We start from the raw sequence: 18,996 nt of genomic DNA, 5'->3' as shown, positions 1-18,996 counted from the left end.
TCGGTGCGCGTGGGGCTGTCGGTGCGCGTGGGGCAGAGCACGCGTGGGGCTGGGCGTGCGAGGGGCAGCCGGTGTGCATGGGGCTGGGCGTGCGAGGGGCAGAGAGCGCGCACAGGCGTGCGAGGGGCAGGCGGTGCATGTGGGGTCGGGGTGAAGTGCAGCATTTATGGGTGTGCGAGGGGTGGCAGCGCGCCCGTGGGCGTGCGTGGGGCAGCTGGTGCACGTGGGCGTGCGAGGGGCAGCTGGTGCATGTGCGTGGGTGTGCAAAGGGCAGCTGATGCACGTGGGTGTGCAAGGGGTAGCGCGCACGTGGGTGTGCAAGGGGTAGCGCACCCGTGGGTGTGCGAGGGGCAGAGCACCCATGGGTGTGCGAGGGGCAGCTGGTGCCCGTGGACCGGGCGTGCGAGGGGCGGTGCAGGCGGTGGTGCTGCCGTGGCCCCGCGACGCCGAGGCCCGCGGGGGCCGGGGACCCCCAGCAGACCCGAGCTTCCCTTGCAAAGACGTCTTTTATTTTTGTATTCTCCTCTGTGTTAACATGTTTCGGGGTGTTTCAGGTTTCACTGATTTTTTTTTTTTAATACTGTAAATCTCCTGGCTCCCCTGCACGTGGTTTACATTCAATTCGGTTTTGTACATTTGTAAACAGTTGTAAATATTTGTACGTTGGGTGCCCGGATGTACGTTTTTAAGCTAAAAGCTGCAAACCAAGCCCTGTGGTGACTGCACGGCGACGCGTTGGGGCGTTTTGGGGGGAGCAGGGCCGCCCCCGCCGCGGAGGGGGCGTCACCCCGCGAGCCGGCCCCGCGGCTGCGGGGGGCTTTGGCGGCGGGCGCGGGGCTGCGCGGGATGCGGGCGGCTCCGGCGGTCCCCGCGAGCCCGGCCGGGATCCCGGCTCTCTGCGCGGAGCCGCCTCTGCCCCTTCCCGGGAGGGGAGTTTTGTGGAGCGAGCGGAGAGCAGCGGCGACAGACGGACGGAGCAGGCAACCGCGGCGACCGGCGCGGGACGCCCCGGCGAGGCGGTGAGCATCCTGCGCGGCGCCCATCTGCCGGGCCTCCCGGCGGCTCGCGGGCGCCCTTTCGGCCCGGGCGTTAGGACGGGCTGAGCCTTTGCAGCGGCGGCGGCTGCGGCGGAGCAGGGCACGGGGCTCGCGCCTGGCCCGCCGTCCTCTCCCCCCTCAACCTGCCGCGGCCGCCGGGAGCGGGGGGTTTCGCCTCGCCTCGCCGGGGGCCGCTGGCCGCCTCCTGGCCCCGCAACCGCTGCAGCCGGAGCCGGGGGGCGGATCTGCCCGCGCGCTGTTTTGGTTTTTCGTCCTTGCGCAGAGGCCTTGCGTTCGGCAGCGCCTGCTCCGTGCCGGATAGCAACCGGCCCTGCTGTTTTACAGCCCGGAGGTCTCCGTGCCGGGCACGTCCCGGCTTCGCGGGACGAGCTCTGCGACCGGGCCTGGTCTCGGCGGACGGACGGACGGACGGACAGACGGCGTCCCGGGAAGCGCCCGCACCTCCTGCGCTCGGGGCCGCCGGCACCGGTCGGTGAGTGGCAACGCAGGCCTGGCGCGCGGCGGGGAGTCCGGGGTGGGGGATTGTGCCTAAAAACGTGCATCCCGGAGGCATCGCCCCTGCTGGCTGTCTGCTGGGCTGCCGGCGCCTCCATCCATCCACTGGCGTTTATTGCCCGCTAAACGCAAGGAGTCTCTTATTGCTGGGAAAGGCCGTTTGCTGATGCCGCCCTGCGTCCGCAGGCTCCGGGCGCGCGGCGCCGCCGGCGGAGAGGAGCCGGAGCGGCGGAGAGGGGCCCGGCGCTGCAGGACGGCCCCAGGGTCGCGGGTAAGGCTGCAGGCGCCGCCGGCGCGGTGGGGCGGCCGCGCAGCACCTGCCGGCGGAGGATCTCTCCCGCGGCGGCCGGCTGCGAGGGGCCGGGCCGGGCCGGGGGAGCGCGGGCGGCCTTTGCCTGCGCCGCGCCGCGAGCGGCTGACCTCCCCCTTGGCCGAGTTGTTGCAACAGCGGGGAGGAAGGTCAGGCTCCCCGCGGGAGGGCACGAGGGTTGACGTCAAAGGAAGCAGCTGGTGATTCACGGGTTCTCGGGAGCGTTTGTCTCCCGGGCCGTAACTCATCCCGGAGATGTCGTTTCATCCTTGAGCGTTATCGCCGCTCTGTCGTTGCCCGCCGCTCCCAGCCTGCTGGGAGATAATCCGACCTCTGCGGGCGAAACGAGGGCTTCCCCGTGGCTGCGTTCGGCGGCGCGGCGCGGGGGCCCTCCGGGTTTGCTGCGCTGCCCCGAGGCGGGACCCTCCGCCGGGCGCAGGCGAGGGCTCGGCCGCCCGGCGCCCTCGCCGCATCCGCGACGCTGCCCTGGCCCCCGCGGCCCTCCCGCCGCGCCGCTGCGGCGAGGGCTCGGCTCCCTGGTCCCTGGCCCTCGCGCTCGGGGGCCGGCCGCCCCGTTTCTTGCATCCGGCTGTTGGGTGAGGCTGGGCCCAGCCTGGCGCCGGCTCTTCCCAGGTGCGTGCGGCGGGCAGCACCGGCGTCTCACTGCCCGCCGGCACCCGTGGGCGCGCGTTTCATCGCTGCGCGGGGGCGGCCCCGGAGCAGGCGGGGGGTTCGCGCTCAGCGCGGGCGCTGCAAACCGGCGGACGAGCTGAGCAGGGAGCCCCTGGCTCCTCGTTTGGCTTCGGGAGCTAATTGCCTCCGTCCCCGCGCGCTGGCCTGCCGAAGGCGGCCGCGGGGGGCACGAGCGCGCCAGCGGGGCAGCTGCTGGCCGGACTCGCCGCCGGTGACCTGCGGCCCCTGACAGCTGCGTGGGGAGACGGGCCTGGCCTTGGCCCCCAGCAGGCCTGCCGTAAGTGATGGCTCTTATCTCTGTGCTGACAAGCCAGCATCCTTCAGCGGGCGTATTTAAGGCCGAGCGCCTGGAGGGCTGCGGCAGAGGAGCGCTTGGCGCAGAGACACCCGGGCCGCAGACCGGAGCTGCTGCGAGAGGAGGACCATGCTGCCCGCCACGTTCAAGCTGTGCGCTGCCATCTCCTACCGGCACCTGCGCAACATGACGGGTGAGGGCGCGGGGGCTCGCTGCGGCCGGCCTGCGAGGCTCGATCGAGCCCGGGCAGAAAAGCGCCGCTCGGCTCTGCCCGCGGGCTCTGCGTCGCTCCCCGCGGCGGGACGTCCGACGCGAGCCTGACGGGGCTGCGGTCTCTTGGGACGCTTTCCAGGACCGATGCCGCGTTCGTCCCTGGGTTTCGTCTGTTGAAGTCTCTGTGACTCCTTTTCGCTGCCAGACGCGTTCCTGGGGTCAAAGGGGAAGGTTTTATGCCGTTTCTGAGCGCAGAGCATGTCTCTGTCCTTCGAGAGTGGGACAGGGCAGCATCTTGGAGGGTGCTACAAAGGCACCTCGCTCTGTAAGGCTGAGCTACACTTCCTGTTTGGAGCCCTGGGAGGAACAGCCTTGGAATAATATCTTCTCTGGCTGTTAGGATTTTATATTATTGTATTCCATTTCCTATGGCCTTTCCTGAGCACCTTCTCGTGCCTCGTGCAGAGACGGAGAAGGATGATGCCCCTTGGCGTTTATAAGACTGCCTTCTGCTCCCCATGTGCTGCGTAGCCTGGACTTGGAGTAAAACGCGAGTTTTACAGAGCAGCTTCTGTTCTATAGTAATTCAATGGCAATAAACTTTGTGTATGTGTGTTGTAGGGGCTTCAGCTATATTAGCAGGCGAAAGGTGGCAAGCAAGGAGTTTTTATTTTTGTGTATTAAGGAAAAAAATGCAAACTATGACAAATCCTCTGCAGTGCAATGTTTAGTTCTGTTCAATGACGTGCTCTCTCCTCTCAGGTCTGAGGAGACAAGCTGCTGTTGCCATCAGCCAGGAGCTGAGTAAGCTAGCCTGCCGCAGCACGGGTCCCAATACGTGGATTAACCAAGTTCGCAGAAGGAGCTCCTTGCTCAGTAAGTAACAAACAGACAGGGATCCTGCCCCTTTCTGTCGGGTGCTGACAGTTACGGATCGGTGCTCGGGAGACTGTGGTTAGACAAAAACCTGCTGATGCGTAGCCCATGCTTTTGCTAAACAAAAGGCAAATGCAGGCAAGCAATGCGAATTGAGCTTACTTCCAGAGACCCCTGCGCACTGCAAAGGTTATTTGATTTAGATAAGGCTTATCTGCTATTATGATGAGTCAGTCAGTTATGCATTGTTCCTAAACTCACTCTCCCTTTTGTCCAAACCCTTTCAGGCTCCAGGCTGGAGGAGAAGCCCTTCAGCGAGATGGAAATGTCTTATATCAAGCAAGGAGAAGAAGCCCTTCAGAAATCACTCAGCATCCTTGGCGACCAGGATGGCTGGAAGACAGAGACGGTGGTGGTAGGTTCTCTGCTTGCAGCAGGCAGAAGATGTCCTCCTGTAAACAACTGTGGTACTAATTCTGCCTTCCCCTCCTGTAGGATAATGGAGACAAAGTGCTGAGCAAGGTGCTCCCAGACGTGGGGAAGGTGTTTCGCCTCGAGGTGGTAGTGGACCAGCCCCTGGACACAGTGTACAGCGAGCTGGTGGACAAGATGGAGCAGATGGGAGACTGGAACCCCAACATCAAAGAAATCAAGGTGGGAGATGCATGCCTGCACATACTCGCTGAACTCCTTTTTGACCTGACTCAGCCATAGATTCAAATGCATACGTTGCTCAACGTAGCTTTAACATGGGCCAAAGAACGACTTTGGCGGTCACAACAGGGTACAGAGATTTCTCCATCCATTCCATTCCTTTAGAAATGAATAAGCCAGACTTTTATCTATCTTGGCCATTTTTTATGCTGATATAAAGCTCGTTTTGCAGTAATCACGTTGCTCTGTCAGCAGAAGTGAATGTCTTTAGCAGCTGGAGGATTGTGTGTTACTTTCTCTATAGAGAAACGCACGTGTGTTTCACTGCAAAGTAACAGTCCAGCTCTGTTGTTAAGTTTGTACTATTATTGGAAAAGAAATAGCAGTCTCCCGGCATGCAGGGGAGAGCATCTTGCTATTATTGCACAGCTTGTTCTTGAAGCAAGGGAAGCGTTAAGAGAAATACATTTTTTCTTCAGGTATTAGAGATACTGTATTCTAGGGTGAAACAGACATTGCTTATGTTAAGAAAAATTGTAGTGTGAGTTAGTTATTACATACAGTAAGCGCATGTATTGGAACGTATGCTAGGACATGCAGCAATCACAGTAAAATGGAAGCCGTTACGTTTGGATAACTGTAGCCATTCATTGTGATAAATAGCTCAAAGTTGATGTAACTTTCCAGATTCTCCAGAAGATTGGAAAAGACACAGTGATCACCCATGAGAAAGCAGCTGCTACGCCAGGTAACATTGTTGGACCACGGGACTTTGTCAGCGTGCGATGTTCTAAGAGACGTGGTTCTACCTGTGTCCTGGCTGGGATGTCAACAACATATGGAGCGATGCCAGAACAAAAAGGATTTATAAGGTAAGACCTCTTTTTGCACTTACTTTGGCTTTCTCTCAGGAGGCAAGAGTTTGTGTATAGGGATGTTTGATTTCCTAAAAGCGAGTCTGTAAATTTGATAGTTTGGAGTATAAAGTAACTTAGAGTGATGCAAATTGCTAGGGGAGCACTAATTCTGCTATTGAAACTTGGGCCTTCAGGCACAAAGTCAGACATTGTTGTTCTCAACACACACACACACTTCTGTCCCTTTGTAGAGCTGAGAATGGTCCCACTTGCATGATCCTGCGTCCACTTCCTGGAAATCCTTCACAAACCAAATTGACGTGGCTACTCAGTATTGACCTAAAGGTAAGTTCAGCGGTGAACTATGACTAACTATTGCCCTTGTTTCTTTCCAGAATTAATTTTCAGGTTAATCAGATGGAAATTTGCCTCTCTCTTTTGTTCCTCTAGGGATGGCTGCCAAAGACAATAATCAACCAGGTACTCTCCCAGACCCAGGTAGACTTTGCCAATCATCTTCGTGAGCGCCTGGCCCAGACTGTCATAAACTGCTGACTGCACCAACCTCTGAGCGGCATATTCCAGACTAAATGTTTAATGCTTTGTTCAGTGGTAAAATAGGGCTTCTGTAATTAGGTTGTCAGACATGACTATTATTCCAGCCTGTGAAAGCAGGCCTTAGCAATTACATTACTAAAAGACATTTCTTAACCATCATTGAGGGGGAGGCCTCAGGAGCCTGATGTAGTAGCAGGAGCCAGCACATGCTCAGTGCACAAACGCAGGACTTACCTAAATTTTACTCCCATCCCCACCAGTAGAGCAGCTCTAAATTATTTCTTGTACAGATTTGCTTAATTGTATTTAATATTTATTCAAGCTCTTCAATGGTGATCAAGTTTTACAGGGTCTCCTGCCCATTGCTTGTATGTAGTGGTTAGAAAAGCAGTAGCCACTTTTAAACAATAACTCTGAGGCTTTAAAATTCCCTTTAGCTAAAGTGTAGTTTGTAGACCTGTAAACAAATCACAAAACTGTATCAGGTTTAAAGAAAAGCTTTATTTAAAACTGGTTTCCAGTTTTGTGTGTTTAAAAAAAAAACAAACAAAAACAGTTCTAGGCTTCTGCCCAAACCTCAGTCTTACATGCAGTAGTCTTGCTACAACACAATCCTTCTGGATGGAAGCTGTTTACAATTAGCCAAGCACAGTTGAGCAGAAGTGTCAGTGTTGCTTCTGCAAGTGTACTATAAAGCAGGTGGGTCCAGCTGCAGCCTGCTCTCACTGAACAAATGACTTTCACAACCTGGGTACACCAAATGAGAAGTTATCTCAACACGAACAGTTGCTTCTTCAGTAACTTAGTTACAGCTAGCTGAAGACTCCAAGAGATGCCCACAAATAGCACAATACATACTAGAACTGCATTCACTTGACTCCAGCACAGTGGTAGAGCATGAATCTTCAGCAGGTAATACATATACATAACACCTCTGAGTGCACTAAACACCTGCTATCAAGAAGAGCTGCTTTAGCTTCATCACGTTGTTCTTCAACAGATTGTTCCAAGTGATGCACATTCCTCTAAAATAAAAACCACTTGATTTGATGTCCACTGTGTCATTTTGCTACTTCTCTTTAAGGCTCCCAGGGTGGGCTGCGTCTTCCATCAACTTCTGTCTCTACGTGATACAGTACATCTGCCAGTGTGTGTTCTACAACAGCACCCCATCCCATGTCACTCATCTGCAATGGGAGAAAACAAAAGTTAGCTGGAGTCATGAGAAATTCAGCATTGGGGGAAAAAAATTGTTAAACAGGCTATCTGAAATTTCAATGTTGTTTGCTACACAGGTAACGCTAGCCCAGCTGCTGTGCAGTGATACAACTTCCAACGAGTCCTTCCCTTCTAAAAAGATGGGGGGGGGGGGGGGGAGGGGGCGTGTTTCCTTAAACAAGCACTCAGCCCTGCTGTGCCAGTTCAAAGTTTTCATGGGTCTGAACAACAGTAATAGTTAGGTCTAATTTCTATGCTGACACAAGGCTACTTGGTACTTATTGTTTAAAAGCTGTCCTTCACATTCTCATGCTTTTAAATACATTCCTTCCTTTTATATAAAATGGCTACACTGTCCAGCTCAAAAAAAAAAGGGGCAAAAACAGGTTTTGTATAAATCAGATCTCAACCACCTTGCATTTAAAAGCCATGAGGCTATCGCAAGGAGGGGAGAAAGCAAACTCGTGTTCTTACTTACCGGACGGTAAGTGATGTCTCTGGGAGGATACTTGAAATATGGTCCAAAGTTTATAGAAACCTATGAAAGACATACTTGGCATTAGCTAGAGCACGCAGGGAAAAATTAATTATTCTTCTGTTTTTCCCCCATCCCCTCACATCCCTGAGCCTAACTGCACCTAGTGCAAGAACATATGAATAAACAGCCTTTCCATGTAAGGCCAGCATTCCTTCAGTGGTTTAATAAAGTTCACACAGGTGACCAATCATATTGTTTAGACTCATTTTGCTAAAAGACTCGACTTGCCTCTTTATGCACTTAACCAGGTTTGCTTGAGGCAATCCCAGAGCACCCATAGCCTATGCACTCCTTGCAAAGGTAATTCCTAAGTCCAAGTGTAGTTTTAGTATGTTACATACCGTGCAGCCTTTGTATAAAGAAATAGCAGGAAAATAAACTCCTTCAAAAATGTCTTTAAAGGCAACACCTTGACTGGTACCATTTTTGAAGAAGACTATCTGAAAAGTAAAATAAAATTTTTGCCACTAATGATCAGTTGTAATTAACAGGTGAGGTCACCGTTAGCTTTAATATGGCGCTTATAAACATGCCCAGAAGATAATCACAGCCCCTCCCCCCCAAACATGCCAGACATTTTTAAAGTATTTCAATGACAACAAGAACTACTAACGGAACCGCACCCTTTGCTTGCACAGATTTACTACAATTTTTGTAAGACCATTTCAATTTTTTTTTGGTCATCCTCCTCTGCTGCCTCCCATCGCTTAACTTACTTGGCTTCCAGGTGCTTGCTTTAGGCTCTTCTCTGCTTTGTCCACAAAATCTTTTTCCTCAAAGTACAAGTAGCTTTTGAATTTGATCAAAGCCTGAAACGTTAGGAAACGACCACTTCAGAAATAGTCTGAAAAAAAACTGTTACCTTTAGTGACATAAGAAAGAATGGCAAACATGGGCACCCTGCTCGGGGAAAGGCATGCCTGCTGCGTCAGTGCTCGTGAGGAGCGAGTTGCACATCTCCAATGGGAACTAGAAGATGAAACAAGAGCTGGATAATCTCACTCAGTAGTCCCTGCACTCTTCCCCTACAGAATCGCTGAGTGGGGGATATTTTGTTTTCTTGAGAGCAATGCTCGGTACCTCTCCACTGCATACCGCAATAGTATCCAGTGGTATGCTGCACTCAGCAGGCAAGAATAAGGCTAGGGCAATCTTATTTTCCACTAGACAAGACAGCTAACACTTAACCAGTTATTGAACTGCACATCTCACCTTATCTTTGTAAGTATCAGGCAATGATTTAGCAGTCTCAGTGTCTTCAGGAAGACTGATGTAAAATCCCAGTATATCACCCTGTCCGTAGCCAGCTGAATAGTGTTTCCCTATTGACTGATGAAACTTTGTTCCCTTTTTGCTGCGCCAGGAGTAACTGAACTTGTCATATCCCAGAGGCGCCTGGAGGTTCCCTGTGAAAAACCAATGTTTCTTCATGAATGTGCCACAGTATAACAAACAGGAGCATCTCTAAACATTAAACATTTCTGTAGGGCCCAGTTCAAGTTTTGGAACAAAATATAGTTTAGAAATACTACTGCCATTAGCACAAAGACCTTGATTAAAGCGCTAAGCAAGGCCAAGCATGCAACAGCATAAAGGATCCACCAGTACTGCAGATCTTAAGTTTTCCCCAAGGTAAACTTCCTGCAGGTGCTGTAAAGGAGTGAAAAAATGAGCAAGCCATACATTACAGGAGAAAAGAAAGGGGTGGGGGAGGGACAGTAGGAACCAGTCAGGAATCCAATGCCTCCTAATGGATATTTGGGAAAGAAATATATTTACCTAGTGGCTGTGACCAGCCTAATCTGGCAGCTGTGTCTGGAGGCATCTCATCCATGGATATTTCAAAGTACCATGCTCCTTTCCGCACTCCATGGGAGGCTCGTACCATTGAATAGCCCTTCTCACCTATAACAGTCAGTCTGTCATCAGAAATCTTTAACTGAGGAGCTGTAGGAGAGGAGAGAAGAGGATATTAGCAGTGTGTTTGTGATTTTTACCGTGCAGTCATGTAAAAAGGCATTTGAACACACAGAAGTGGATTTAACGTTTGCACCTCTTAAAGTAATGCTGTTTGAAACTTCAATAACTGGTAAAGCGAGGTTGCAGTAGATGACCCCCTCATAAGAAGGGCTGTCTATCCAACTTGCATACGATTAGCAAGCTTTGTACCTCGGTCATGCAGTGCTAGGAGGACCCGTTCATATAGGCAGGCTCTGTAGAGGTCTCCAGGAATAGGCTTTCCTGCCCAACAGTCTAGCTCCAATTTTTCTGGATCTGGTGCATGGGGGTCGGGCTCAGCCAAGATGTAACGATATCCATCTTTATTAAAGGGGTGTTCCAAAGGATAACCATGAGGAGGTAAGCGCTGAGCGGAAAACAACGGGTCACTGTGAAACACAAAAACAACAGGTTGGCATCTCATGGCAGCTATGGTACAGTGAAACTTTGTTCCCCAGGGACTTCTTGTAAGTTCTGCACCAAAGTCAACCTAGTACAACCTGCTACAGAGATGTACCCACAGCGCTCGTGGCCTGCATACCACTTTGCTTTCAAGAGTCAGTGTGAAATGAGCACATACTTGCTTATAGGTCACACGCTAGAAATTATTTTAAATAAATACCATAATCCTTGTCTGTTACGATTCCCCATAAATCTACCAAGGGCAAAGACAGATGGGAAGAGTCTTAGGGCATTAGAACTGCAGCTGTCCCCTCTGACTAGCATACAACAGATTTGTATACATCTCATCCAATACATCAGACACTGTATTGTATGAGGTGCTCATACTCGTTACTGTGTCACTATGTCAGTCTTTTCAGCTCTTTCCTGTTACCTTCTTGTTTTCTTGGCTGTTCCCGTGGTCCCACCATCTTGCTGCTTGCGTTTCGCTCCCCTTCCTTTCCCACTGCCTCCTGCAGCAATTCCGCCTTAAAATAGAGATCACTGCTTATTAAGCAACTGATGATCAGAGAGCGTCTGTGAACATGGAATCTCCACAAAGAGAAAGGAGCAGAAGAAGCCAAATTTAAATCAGTTCATTAGCTCGTGTACATATTTGTGTTTCAAACACTTTATAGAAAGCATAGGAAAACCTAGAACTTATTTGCAGCTTCTAGGCAACTTTTGAAGTGTTATAATTTAGAAGTTCAGTGAGATTTATCAACGAAATTAGCTCAACTCAAGCTTTTAGAATGCGAATTATGACTCCTCTCTCTCTCTTTCCTCAGAAGATATACAAATAGTAGCATTGGGATCTGGTTTGAAAGCATTATCGTTTGCTTTCATGGAGATTCCAGTCTCACAGTTCAAATTTATTTTTGCAAAAGTAGCAGAAAACCCAACCTACAGTATACGTTTTCTGATATTAAGCAAAGTTGTCATCCCAGTGACACACACTATGCTGGAGAAGCGCTTTGACACCAATACCTGCGTTAGCAATAAGCACTTAACGTTAAAATTCAATCTATAAAATAAAATACTCCTGAGATGGGTAAAAATGAAAAGCAACAGAGGTGTTTCTCTTCAGTATTACCAAATTACCACTGTGATTTAAAGTACAAAGAGCAAGTCATTTCATATTCCAGTGCCCAATTTTTACTCATAAACTACAGTATAGGACAAACTGCTTATCAAATTATATCAAACTCGTATCAGTATTAATTTTTTAACATATTAAATAGCATAATGATAGAATGCATAAACAATTTCAAAAAGCCTACTAATGATTTACAAGGAATACAATAGAGCAATGTACTGTAGATAAACACCTTTATGAACTGCGAACTGTGTTGTAACTAAGAATATAGCACACCTTTAAATTATCAGCATTCCTCTGGCAGTGTAAGGGATTCAGACCTCTGAAGGAATACCATATTCTGCACAAACATGACGATCTAAACTGCACTCGCTAGTTTGAGTACAGACAAACATTTGGATTCTCCTGCTTGCCACCACTCATGTATCTAATCAATCAGAACATCATAGGAGTTTATAGAATCAGACCACTTATTTAGGCATTAAAATTTAAAACCGCTTTGAGACTACAATAATATCAGGTCATATCCCACAAAGTAAAAACAAACTTAACTGAGAACAAAACTTTAAGCCAGTCAAGTGAGGCAGAATATGATAAATCAAAAGCTTCTAATTGCTAAACTTTAAAAAGTGAAATTGCTGTTTTGTATTAAAGTATTGCAATCACAGCAGGACACACTTTTGATTTTTAATTGAGTTTAGCTTCTAAGACAATTGAGCAAAAAAGCTTTCCAAACCACAACAATACTTAAGTTTTAGAAGCTGAAAGGCAAATATTCACCTCCCAAAGAGGCTCCACCTGTAGGAACAGAAGTGGCACCATGTATTTGCCAAACTTTTAGTAATTAAAGAAAAACAATCAGTACATGAAATGGACAGTGTAGCCTTAGACATCTATATCTTATTTTAAAAAGACCAAAACAGCTCTTATTAGGTACTAATTCAATATGTACTTTATAAGAAAAGGGGTAGCCTCGTGCACAAAGAATTCTGTTCGATAGTTAGCATTACTAGCTTGGTAAAATAATTTTAATGAGCTAGGCAAACTTCTTATCACAACTGTCATTTCACAAAGAGGAATAACAGCAAAATGCCAACAGAGGTTTTATGGAAGTATAATAGATATACTTTCCCTTATCACTTTCAAAACTCAGAGAGAGGAAAAGAGGAAATTTGAGTAATGCAAGTACATAAATTAAAATCATTGTGGAAGAAAAGGGAGGAGCTCAGCTTTCTTACATGCATCTGATGATGAAGCTGGCCACCCAGAAGAATAAAGCTGAACATCTACAATAAGGTAAAGTCAATCTATCTGTTATGTGAGCTGAGGTTATTAACTGTAGGACCTCAACTGATGAAACTACATAGATGCCCAGGTGTAAGACTGGGAAAATGCAGGTTAGTTCCAAATATTCAAAAAAAGACTAACTAAAGAACTTGCCATTTAAGCTTCCACTTGTGGATACAGCGTTGTTCTGTTTCTGGTTATCATATGCTGGACCAATATTGGCAAGATCCTGAAAAATAAACAAACAAATAAATGTACAAACTCAGCCAAACTTACCACTCAAAGCCTAAACACAACACCTCCTCTTTTCAGGATTTCCAAGTGCTGGAGTGCTCCAAGACATTGCTTAACACAAGATCACAACCTTGCTCTGAGTCTTGGTTAATTTTTGCTTATTCGCTAGAGCAAAAGTCACCAAAATACAACGCAAAAAGAACCCTCCCTGCCAAATCCTCACAGTACGCTTTCCTTGCGTTTCTAATTACATACTTGGTCTAGAAGTCCAAACTTTGGGTAATCTTCTTCTGGATCTTTACTCCCTGGGTCTGGATGTTCCTTCACCAAGAATACATCTCTCTCTTTACACTGAAACAGAGGAGTTCAAGTTACACAGGAGAAGGTCACATCAAGTTCGTTTACAAGTGGCTAAAACACAGTATGTACTATGTATTTCAACTATGGAGGTAGCTGCAGGAGGAGGCAATAAGATCTTCACCATTTAGCTTTAAGTCTAAACAACAGCAAATAAGAATGTCAGACAACTCTATCGTTCATGCAAAATCTTCCTTGAATTTAACTCCAATTACTTACCATAGTTTTGACAATATTATTAGGCCAAGTCATTTTTCCAGGTCTCTGTCTTGTTGTCATACATTCCCAATATTTATCAATGAATGGGATAATATCCTGTTTTTAAAAAAAAAAAAAAAAAAAAAAGTCTGTTCGATCAGATACAAAGCAACTTGAGTCGTTAGGCCTTTCACACTGAGTTGTTGCATCATTTTAATGTATCTGTAAGCGCTAGTGACTAAAAAGTCACACTGCCAATATTTGTATGATCTTGCTCTTTAGTGAAACCAGAACTTACTTTAATCCGTGACCATTTTCAAAACAGCCATACCTTATCTTTTGAGAACATAGTTTTTGGGTGCTCATCTTGTGTCCTTGACTGCCATGTTAAGTTGGCCAGAGCACTAAGGCACATTTCCTTGAGATCTTAAAAACAAAAATATACCAAAGCTCGGGTTACATTCTTCATGGGGAAGATCACACACACACACACACACAGACACACACACTGAACACACACTGTACAGCGTGTGTGTACACACTGAACATACACCGAATACCAAAAACATACCATTATCCAAGATAGCATGGATGCTAAAACTAATACAAGTTCTGTTCTAAAATCAGAAGCCCGGACTAAAAAGAATATTTCTGCCTTCTTAAGAAGTTAGTAGCAAAATGGCAATACATTTTTAGAAAAAGCTGCACATTTGTTGCTCATTTCTTCTGTCATTTTTGCAAAGCTTCAGCAGACCCTCCCACAGACTTTAGACAAAAAGGAAATGAAACCTCTAGGACTATTTTGCACCAAGTTTCAATGAGTGTGCTTTTACACTTACTTGCTTGTTTTCTTAAGAAATACGTGTTCCCACTGTGATGGCAAACATTGCAATGGAAACTGTAGTTGGTCATGAAAGGCAGACATGATCTGGAAAACAGCATACTGAGTTGTAAGTTCTAATGTACAGCTTTCCTATTGCATCAGAATAAGAAATTGATTATTCTCTCTTCCTTCCCCTGCTTAAAAAAGTTCCACAACATTTCCTTAACATTATGTTCATCGCTGGCATCAACAAAAGCCAGAAAGCTCTTGGGAAAAATCTAAGCTAGCTAAGCATCATCTTTTTGTTTTAGTCAAGTCCTGAAATTCATTCAATAAAATAACCTGAGAGCAATCAGCTCCAAACAAGGAGCTCCACTGCAGTCAGTCGCTTAAAATTACAGGGGAAGTCTTAGACTACTTTTTAAAAGACAAAATACAATCAAATAAGTTAAAATTCTCAGTACGTCTAAAGTCAGTTCCACATAGGTTCTAGAAGGAAAGCTGAATTTACTTTCCACTTACAGGAAGATTTTATTTTTCATTCGTGCCAATTGAAAACATCTGCTTAAGTCACTTCTGCTTTTCAAAGAACAGGCAATAAAAGAAAAAAAGAACTAAAAATAAAAAAGTAAAACAAAATTATAAAAAAGTAAAACAACAACAACAAAACAAACAATGAACTAAGGCAGCAGTCCAAGGCTGGCTTCTGGACAGTCTTCTGAGGTCTGTATAAAGACTTTTTTATTGAAACTTAGAAACTTACAAGAAAATGTAAACACTTCCACTATGTTTGGTAAAAATTTATTATTATTTACATAATATACTGGTTTCCACATTGCAAATTCCCAAGGACAAGGACCTTGTCTTTCTAAATGCTTCCATTTTTGCTCATATGAACTAATCCTTATAGTTAGGATCTAATACACCTGGCAGCAACCCTTCAAAACTCATTGATTTCAAGAAACTCATAAATGAAGTATTTTATTGAAAACATTGCTTCCCTTGACTGCTTGCATGACTAAGAATCAAATCTTACATAATAGCACACTCAATACCTTCCAATTAACTAAAAGGTTGTACAGAACTATGAAGTTTAAGGAGTGTGCATGACGTTATGTTCTAACTGGCCAAGGATGTTACTGATGCTGTAACTTTCATTTTCCTCAAGTTTAAGCAACTGCACCAGTTTTTCTTAATTAACCTTGAGCAACATCTAACTACAGTTTCTTAGAAGAGGTACACAAGGATAGTACAAGCTGGAACTGCCATCTGACAGTCAAATTTAAACAAGTACATTAGAGATGGTTTGTTTTTAAAGGAATAGGGGCCACAAACATCCAAAGACATTAAAGTTTCATGGATAGCATTAGGCAGAGCTTACATACGTGGTGTCAATGCCAAACGTGTCTGCCGTGAACCACTTTGTACAAATTCCACACTGCAGCTCTATCTCTCCAAGCTGTCGTCCGTTCTCTTCATCCACTGAGCCTGCCTGAGCATCCAAGACTTCAGAATTGTCCCCAGCACCTTCCTACAACCAGAGAAGATCAGTTTACTCGGACTGACTTAAAGATTGACTGGATCGGACAGGAAGGAAGTTTTGTGCAGTAACCCCATCAGGTCAGCAAAATTTAGGGGGAATGAACATATGGCCATGTTGTGAGTAAGGTTGAATTACTTGGAGATTCAGTTAGTTAGAAACAGTCAAACTAACAGGGACATTAACTGTAGCAAATGGTTCTTCACACAGCTAAAACTAAGGTCAGCAAGATGGAAACTCCTTCTGGTTTGCATCATGGGAACATGTTTTTCAGATCCCATTTTCTGAAAAAACTCATTTTCAATACCAGTACAAAGCTGAAGTGTGAATAAATATTATTTTTCTATATCTTCATTTTACCTTTGACTTAGAACCAACAAGCATCCTCAGTTTTCCAAGACCCCGAACACATTACACTTTGACAAACAGCTGATTGTTAAATAAAAACATTTTACTTTCTGGAAAAAATGCTACATTTTCCCTTTTTCTATGCTACGTACAATCCATGAACATCTTGAGCCATCACATCACCCCTGACATCCATGCAAAAATGCTAGGGTACTATCAAATAAGAATCCTCCATACACTTTGGAGGAGCGTGCTAGTGGAAAGAAAAGGAGACAGGAGAGGGCTAGCAGTCTTGGTAAACAAATATCTCAAGGATAAGCCTTATCTGCAGATGGCAATGACCCACAAAGAGGGAATGACAGCTTTCAAGTGCAGGATTTCTAGCTCTAGCAGACAAGCACATGCTCCACCTACAGACCAGGGAGCAGCAGCAAGCAAGTCGCTGGGGCCCGGCCACAAGGCTGGCGGCTAGCTCAGCGGCTGTGGGTTCAGCTCAGCACGCTCCCACAGCGCCTCCGGGCCCCAGAACTCGCCCCGTGCACGGGGCCACGCCGGAGCGTCCCACCAGCCCGCGGCACCTACCAGGGCGTCCTTCCCGTTGGCAGACTCGGTCTCCAGCACGGCAGTGACATCCACCAGGGCAGCATCCCCCCTGCAAGGGTGCAACCGGAGTCCTGAGGGGGGGCCCCCACCGCAGACCTGGGGGACAACTGCAGCGGGGGCCTTGCCTGGCCTGCAGGGGCAGTGAGGACACCATCTCCACCACCCCCAGCCTGGCAGGGGAGCCCGGGGGCCGGTGCCCCCGGCAGCGGTGGGAGACCGAGGGCCCTGGGGCAAGGAGGGGGGTCAGGGCCTCCCGTCACTGTCACAGCTTAAAGACTAACAGGGGATGGGGGGGGGTCGGGGCCCACCGTCACCCTCATGGTTCCAGGGTAATGGGGGGAGTTGGGGCCCACCACCACCCTCACAATTTCCAGGGTAATGGCAGGGGTAAGGACCCACCGTCACCCACACGGTTTCCAGGGTAATGGCAGGGGTCAGGGCCCCCCCATCACCCTCACGGTTTCCAGGGTAATGGTGGGGGTCAGGGCTACCCTATCACCCTCACGGTTTCCAGGGTAATGGGGGGAGTTGGGGCCCACCATCACCCTCACAATTTCCAGGGTAATGGCAGGGGTCAGGGCCCCCCCGTCACCCTCACGGTTTCCAGGGTAATGGTGGGGGTCAGGGCTACCCCATCACCCTCACGGTTTCCAGGGTAATGAGGGATGGGGGGAGTCAGGGCCCCCATCACCCTCACGGTTTCCAGGGTAATGGGGGGAATTGGGGCCCACCATCACCCTCACAATTTCCAGGGTAATGGCAGGGGTCAGGGCCCCCCCGTCACCCTCACGGTTTCCAGGGTAATGGTGGGGGTCAGGGCTACCCCATCACCCTCACGGTTTCCAGGGTAATGAGGGATGGGGGGAGTCAGGGCCCCCATCACCCTCACGGTTTCCAGGGTAATGGGGGGAATTGGGGCCCACCATCACCCTCACAATTTCCAGGGTAATGGCAGGGGTCAGGGCCCCCCCGTCACCCTCACGGTTTCCAGGGTAATGGTGGGGGTCAGGGCTACCCCATCACCCTCATGGTTTCCAGGGTAATGAGGGATGGGGGGAGTCGGGGCCCCCATCACCCTCACGGTTTCCAGGGTAACGGGGGGGAGGGAGGAGGGGGGCGAGGAGCAAGGGACCCCCCCCGAGACCCTCACGGTTTCAAGGGTAACGGGGGAGGGGGGAGGGGGAAGGGGAGGGGCCCCCCGAGACCCTCACGGTTTCCAGAGAAACGGGGGGTGCGTGTGGGTGTGTGGGCGGGGAGGGGGGGGGCGCCCACAGGCCGGGCCCACGGGCGGGGAGGTGGCGTACCCGCTCTCGGCGTCGGCAGCGCCCTGCTCCGGCGGGGGAGGGGGCGGGGGGTCCCCGGCTGCCGCCGGCGGTGGCGGCGGTGGTGGCGGCGGCGGCAGCGGCGGCGGCTCCGGAGCAGCCTCCGCCTCTTCGGGCGCGGGAACAGCCGGCCCGGCCGCGGCCGCCGCTGCCGCCGCTGTCGCCGCCGCCATTTTCCCCTGCCGCGCCGCTCTCGCGAGACGGCTCCCCCCAGCTCCCCCCGCCCCGGCCCGCGCGCGCCGCTCTCGCGAGACTTCCGCTTCAAAGGGCGACGCGGGCGGTGGGGCCCACCGCAGGCGGCGCCCCCTGCCGGCGGCCGCCGGGGCGGACAGGGCGGGGGCGGGGGCCGTGACATCACCGCGGCGGCGGTGGGGGGTGACGTCACCCGCTCTGTCGTGACGTCACCCAGGCTCCGCCGGGCAGCGCGCTGTTGTCCCGGCCCTCGAAGAAGGTTATCGTGGCCCGTGGGACCGTAAAAAGGTGAAAGCAGATGGGGGGGCCGGAGCGTCCCCGGGCCCCGCGGCAGCTCCCGCCGGGGGGATCTCTGCGGCCGGCGAGGTTCGCGTCCCCGGCCGGCAGGAACACACCCGGCGCCCACGGCCCGCTGCGGGAGCCGCAGGACCCGGCCCTTCCAGCCCCAGCGGCGCAGAGCCCCCGGCGCCCCCCGCCCGGCCCGGGCTCAGGAGCAGGGGCAAAGCCCTCCTTTGGGGCCGGCAGCGGCGCGGGCCGGAGAGCAGAGGGGCCCCGGGCCGCCGGCGGCAGCAGGGCCCCTCGCCGGAGACGACGGGCAACGACGGAGAAGTCCAACACGATCCGCTCCCAGAGACGACGTTCTTGGGTTTTCATTGGGAACAAAGCAAACAGAGGAAGAGCGACAGCTCTTTGCTTACTGCCATCTCAACAGGCTCCTAGCGGAGCGTCCTACCACGCTACGAGGACCGTCTTCCTCCCGCACCATCACACCCAGGGCACAAGTACTTAAGC

At 49.9% G+C, this 18,996-nt stretch overlaps 2 protein-coding genes across 6 annotated transcripts; one reads left to right on the top strand and one right to left on the bottom strand.

Annotated features, from left to right (window-relative positions):
* The first annotated feature begins 34 nt into the window (after nt 1-34).
* STAR (steroidogenic acute regulatory protein) lies at nt 35-7,059 on the top strand. 5 transcript variants are annotated; one of them, XM_068920479.1, is made up of 10 exons: nt 35-1,019; nt 1,383-1,530; nt 1,740-1,824; nt 2,871-3,044; nt 3,827-3,940; nt 4,228-4,355; nt 4,436-4,594; nt 5,282-5,466; nt 5,703-5,796; nt 5,902-7,059. In XM_068920479.1, the coding sequence occupies exons 4-10, from the start codon at nt 2,981-2,983 to the stop codon at nt 6,004-6,006; spliced, it is 849 nt and encodes a 282-aa protein (XP_068776580.1). In that variant the 5' UTR covers nt 35-1,019; nt 1,383-1,530; nt 1,740-1,824; nt 2,871-2,980; the 3' UTR covers nt 6,007-7,059. The 5 variants fall into 5 exon arrangements, with proteins under 5 accessions (XP_068776580.1, XP_068776581.1, XP_068776583.1 ...); XM_068920480.1 differs by having other exon boundaries at nt 2,867-3,044; XM_068920482.1 differs by lacking the exon at nt 1,740-1,824.
* ASH2L (ASH2 like, histone lysine methyltransferase complex subunit) lies at nt 6,491-18,195 on the bottom strand. The gene is made up of 16 exons (XM_068920478.1): nt 17,995-18,195; nt 16,670-16,739; nt 15,585-15,730; nt 14,216-14,304; nt 13,708-13,802; nt 13,398-13,493; nt 13,077-13,172; nt 12,741-12,816; nt 10,599-10,692; nt 9,935-10,152; nt 9,545-9,712; nt 8,978-9,171; nt 8,482-8,574; nt 8,107-8,205; nt 7,706-7,765; nt 6,491-7,196 (listed from the first exon to the last, which is right to left on the bottom strand). The coding sequence occupies exons 1-16, from the start codon at nt 18,183-18,185 to the stop codon at nt 7,089-7,091; spliced, it is 1,893 nt and encodes a 630-aa protein (XP_068776579.1). The 5' UTR covers nt 18,186-18,195; the 3' UTR covers nt 6,491-7,088.
* Between the last annotated feature and the right edge of the window lie 801 nt (nt 18,196-18,996).

The sequence above is a fragment of the Struthio camelus genome, chromosome 27, assembly GCF_040807025.1.
Source record: "Struthio camelus isolate bStrCam1 chromosome 27, bStrCam1.hap1, whole genome shotgun sequence".
Taxonomy (NCBI): Eukaryota; Metazoa; Chordata; class Aves; order Struthioniformes; family Struthionidae; genus Struthio; species Struthio camelus.
This window is presented reverse-complemented; position numbering and strand designations above follow the sequence as displayed.

What these genes read in the sequence shown, in the direction of transcription:
- STAR (XM_068920482.1), top strand. Translation starts at nt 2,981, where the DNA reads ATGCTGCCCGCCACGTTCAAGCTGTGCGCTGCCATCTCCTACCGGCAC. An exon ending in GCACCTGCGCAACATGACGG is followed by an intron (nt 3,045 to 3,826) that starts GTGAGGGCGCGG and finishes CTCTCCTCTCAG; the next exon opens with GTCTGAGGAGACAAGCTGCT. An exon ending in GAACAAAAAGGATTTATAAG is followed by an intron (nt 5,467 to 5,702) that starts GTAAGACCTCTT and finishes GTCCCTTTGTAG; the next exon opens with AGCTGAGAATGGTCCCACTT.
- ASH2L (XM_068920478.1), bottom strand. Translation starts at nt 18,185, where the DNA reads ATGGCGGCGGCGACAGCGGCGGCAGCGGCGGCCGCGGCCGGGCCGGCT. An exon ending in ACAGCCAAGAAAACAAGAAG is followed by an intron (nt 10,153 to 10,598) that starts GTAACAGGAAAG and finishes TGTGTTTCACAG; the next exon opens with TGACCCGTTGTTTTCCGCTC. An exon ending in CTGATACTTACAAAGATAAG is followed by an intron (nt 8,575 to 8,977) that starts GTGAGATGTGCA and finishes CTAACGTTTCAG; the next exon opens with GCTTTGATCAAATTCAAAAG.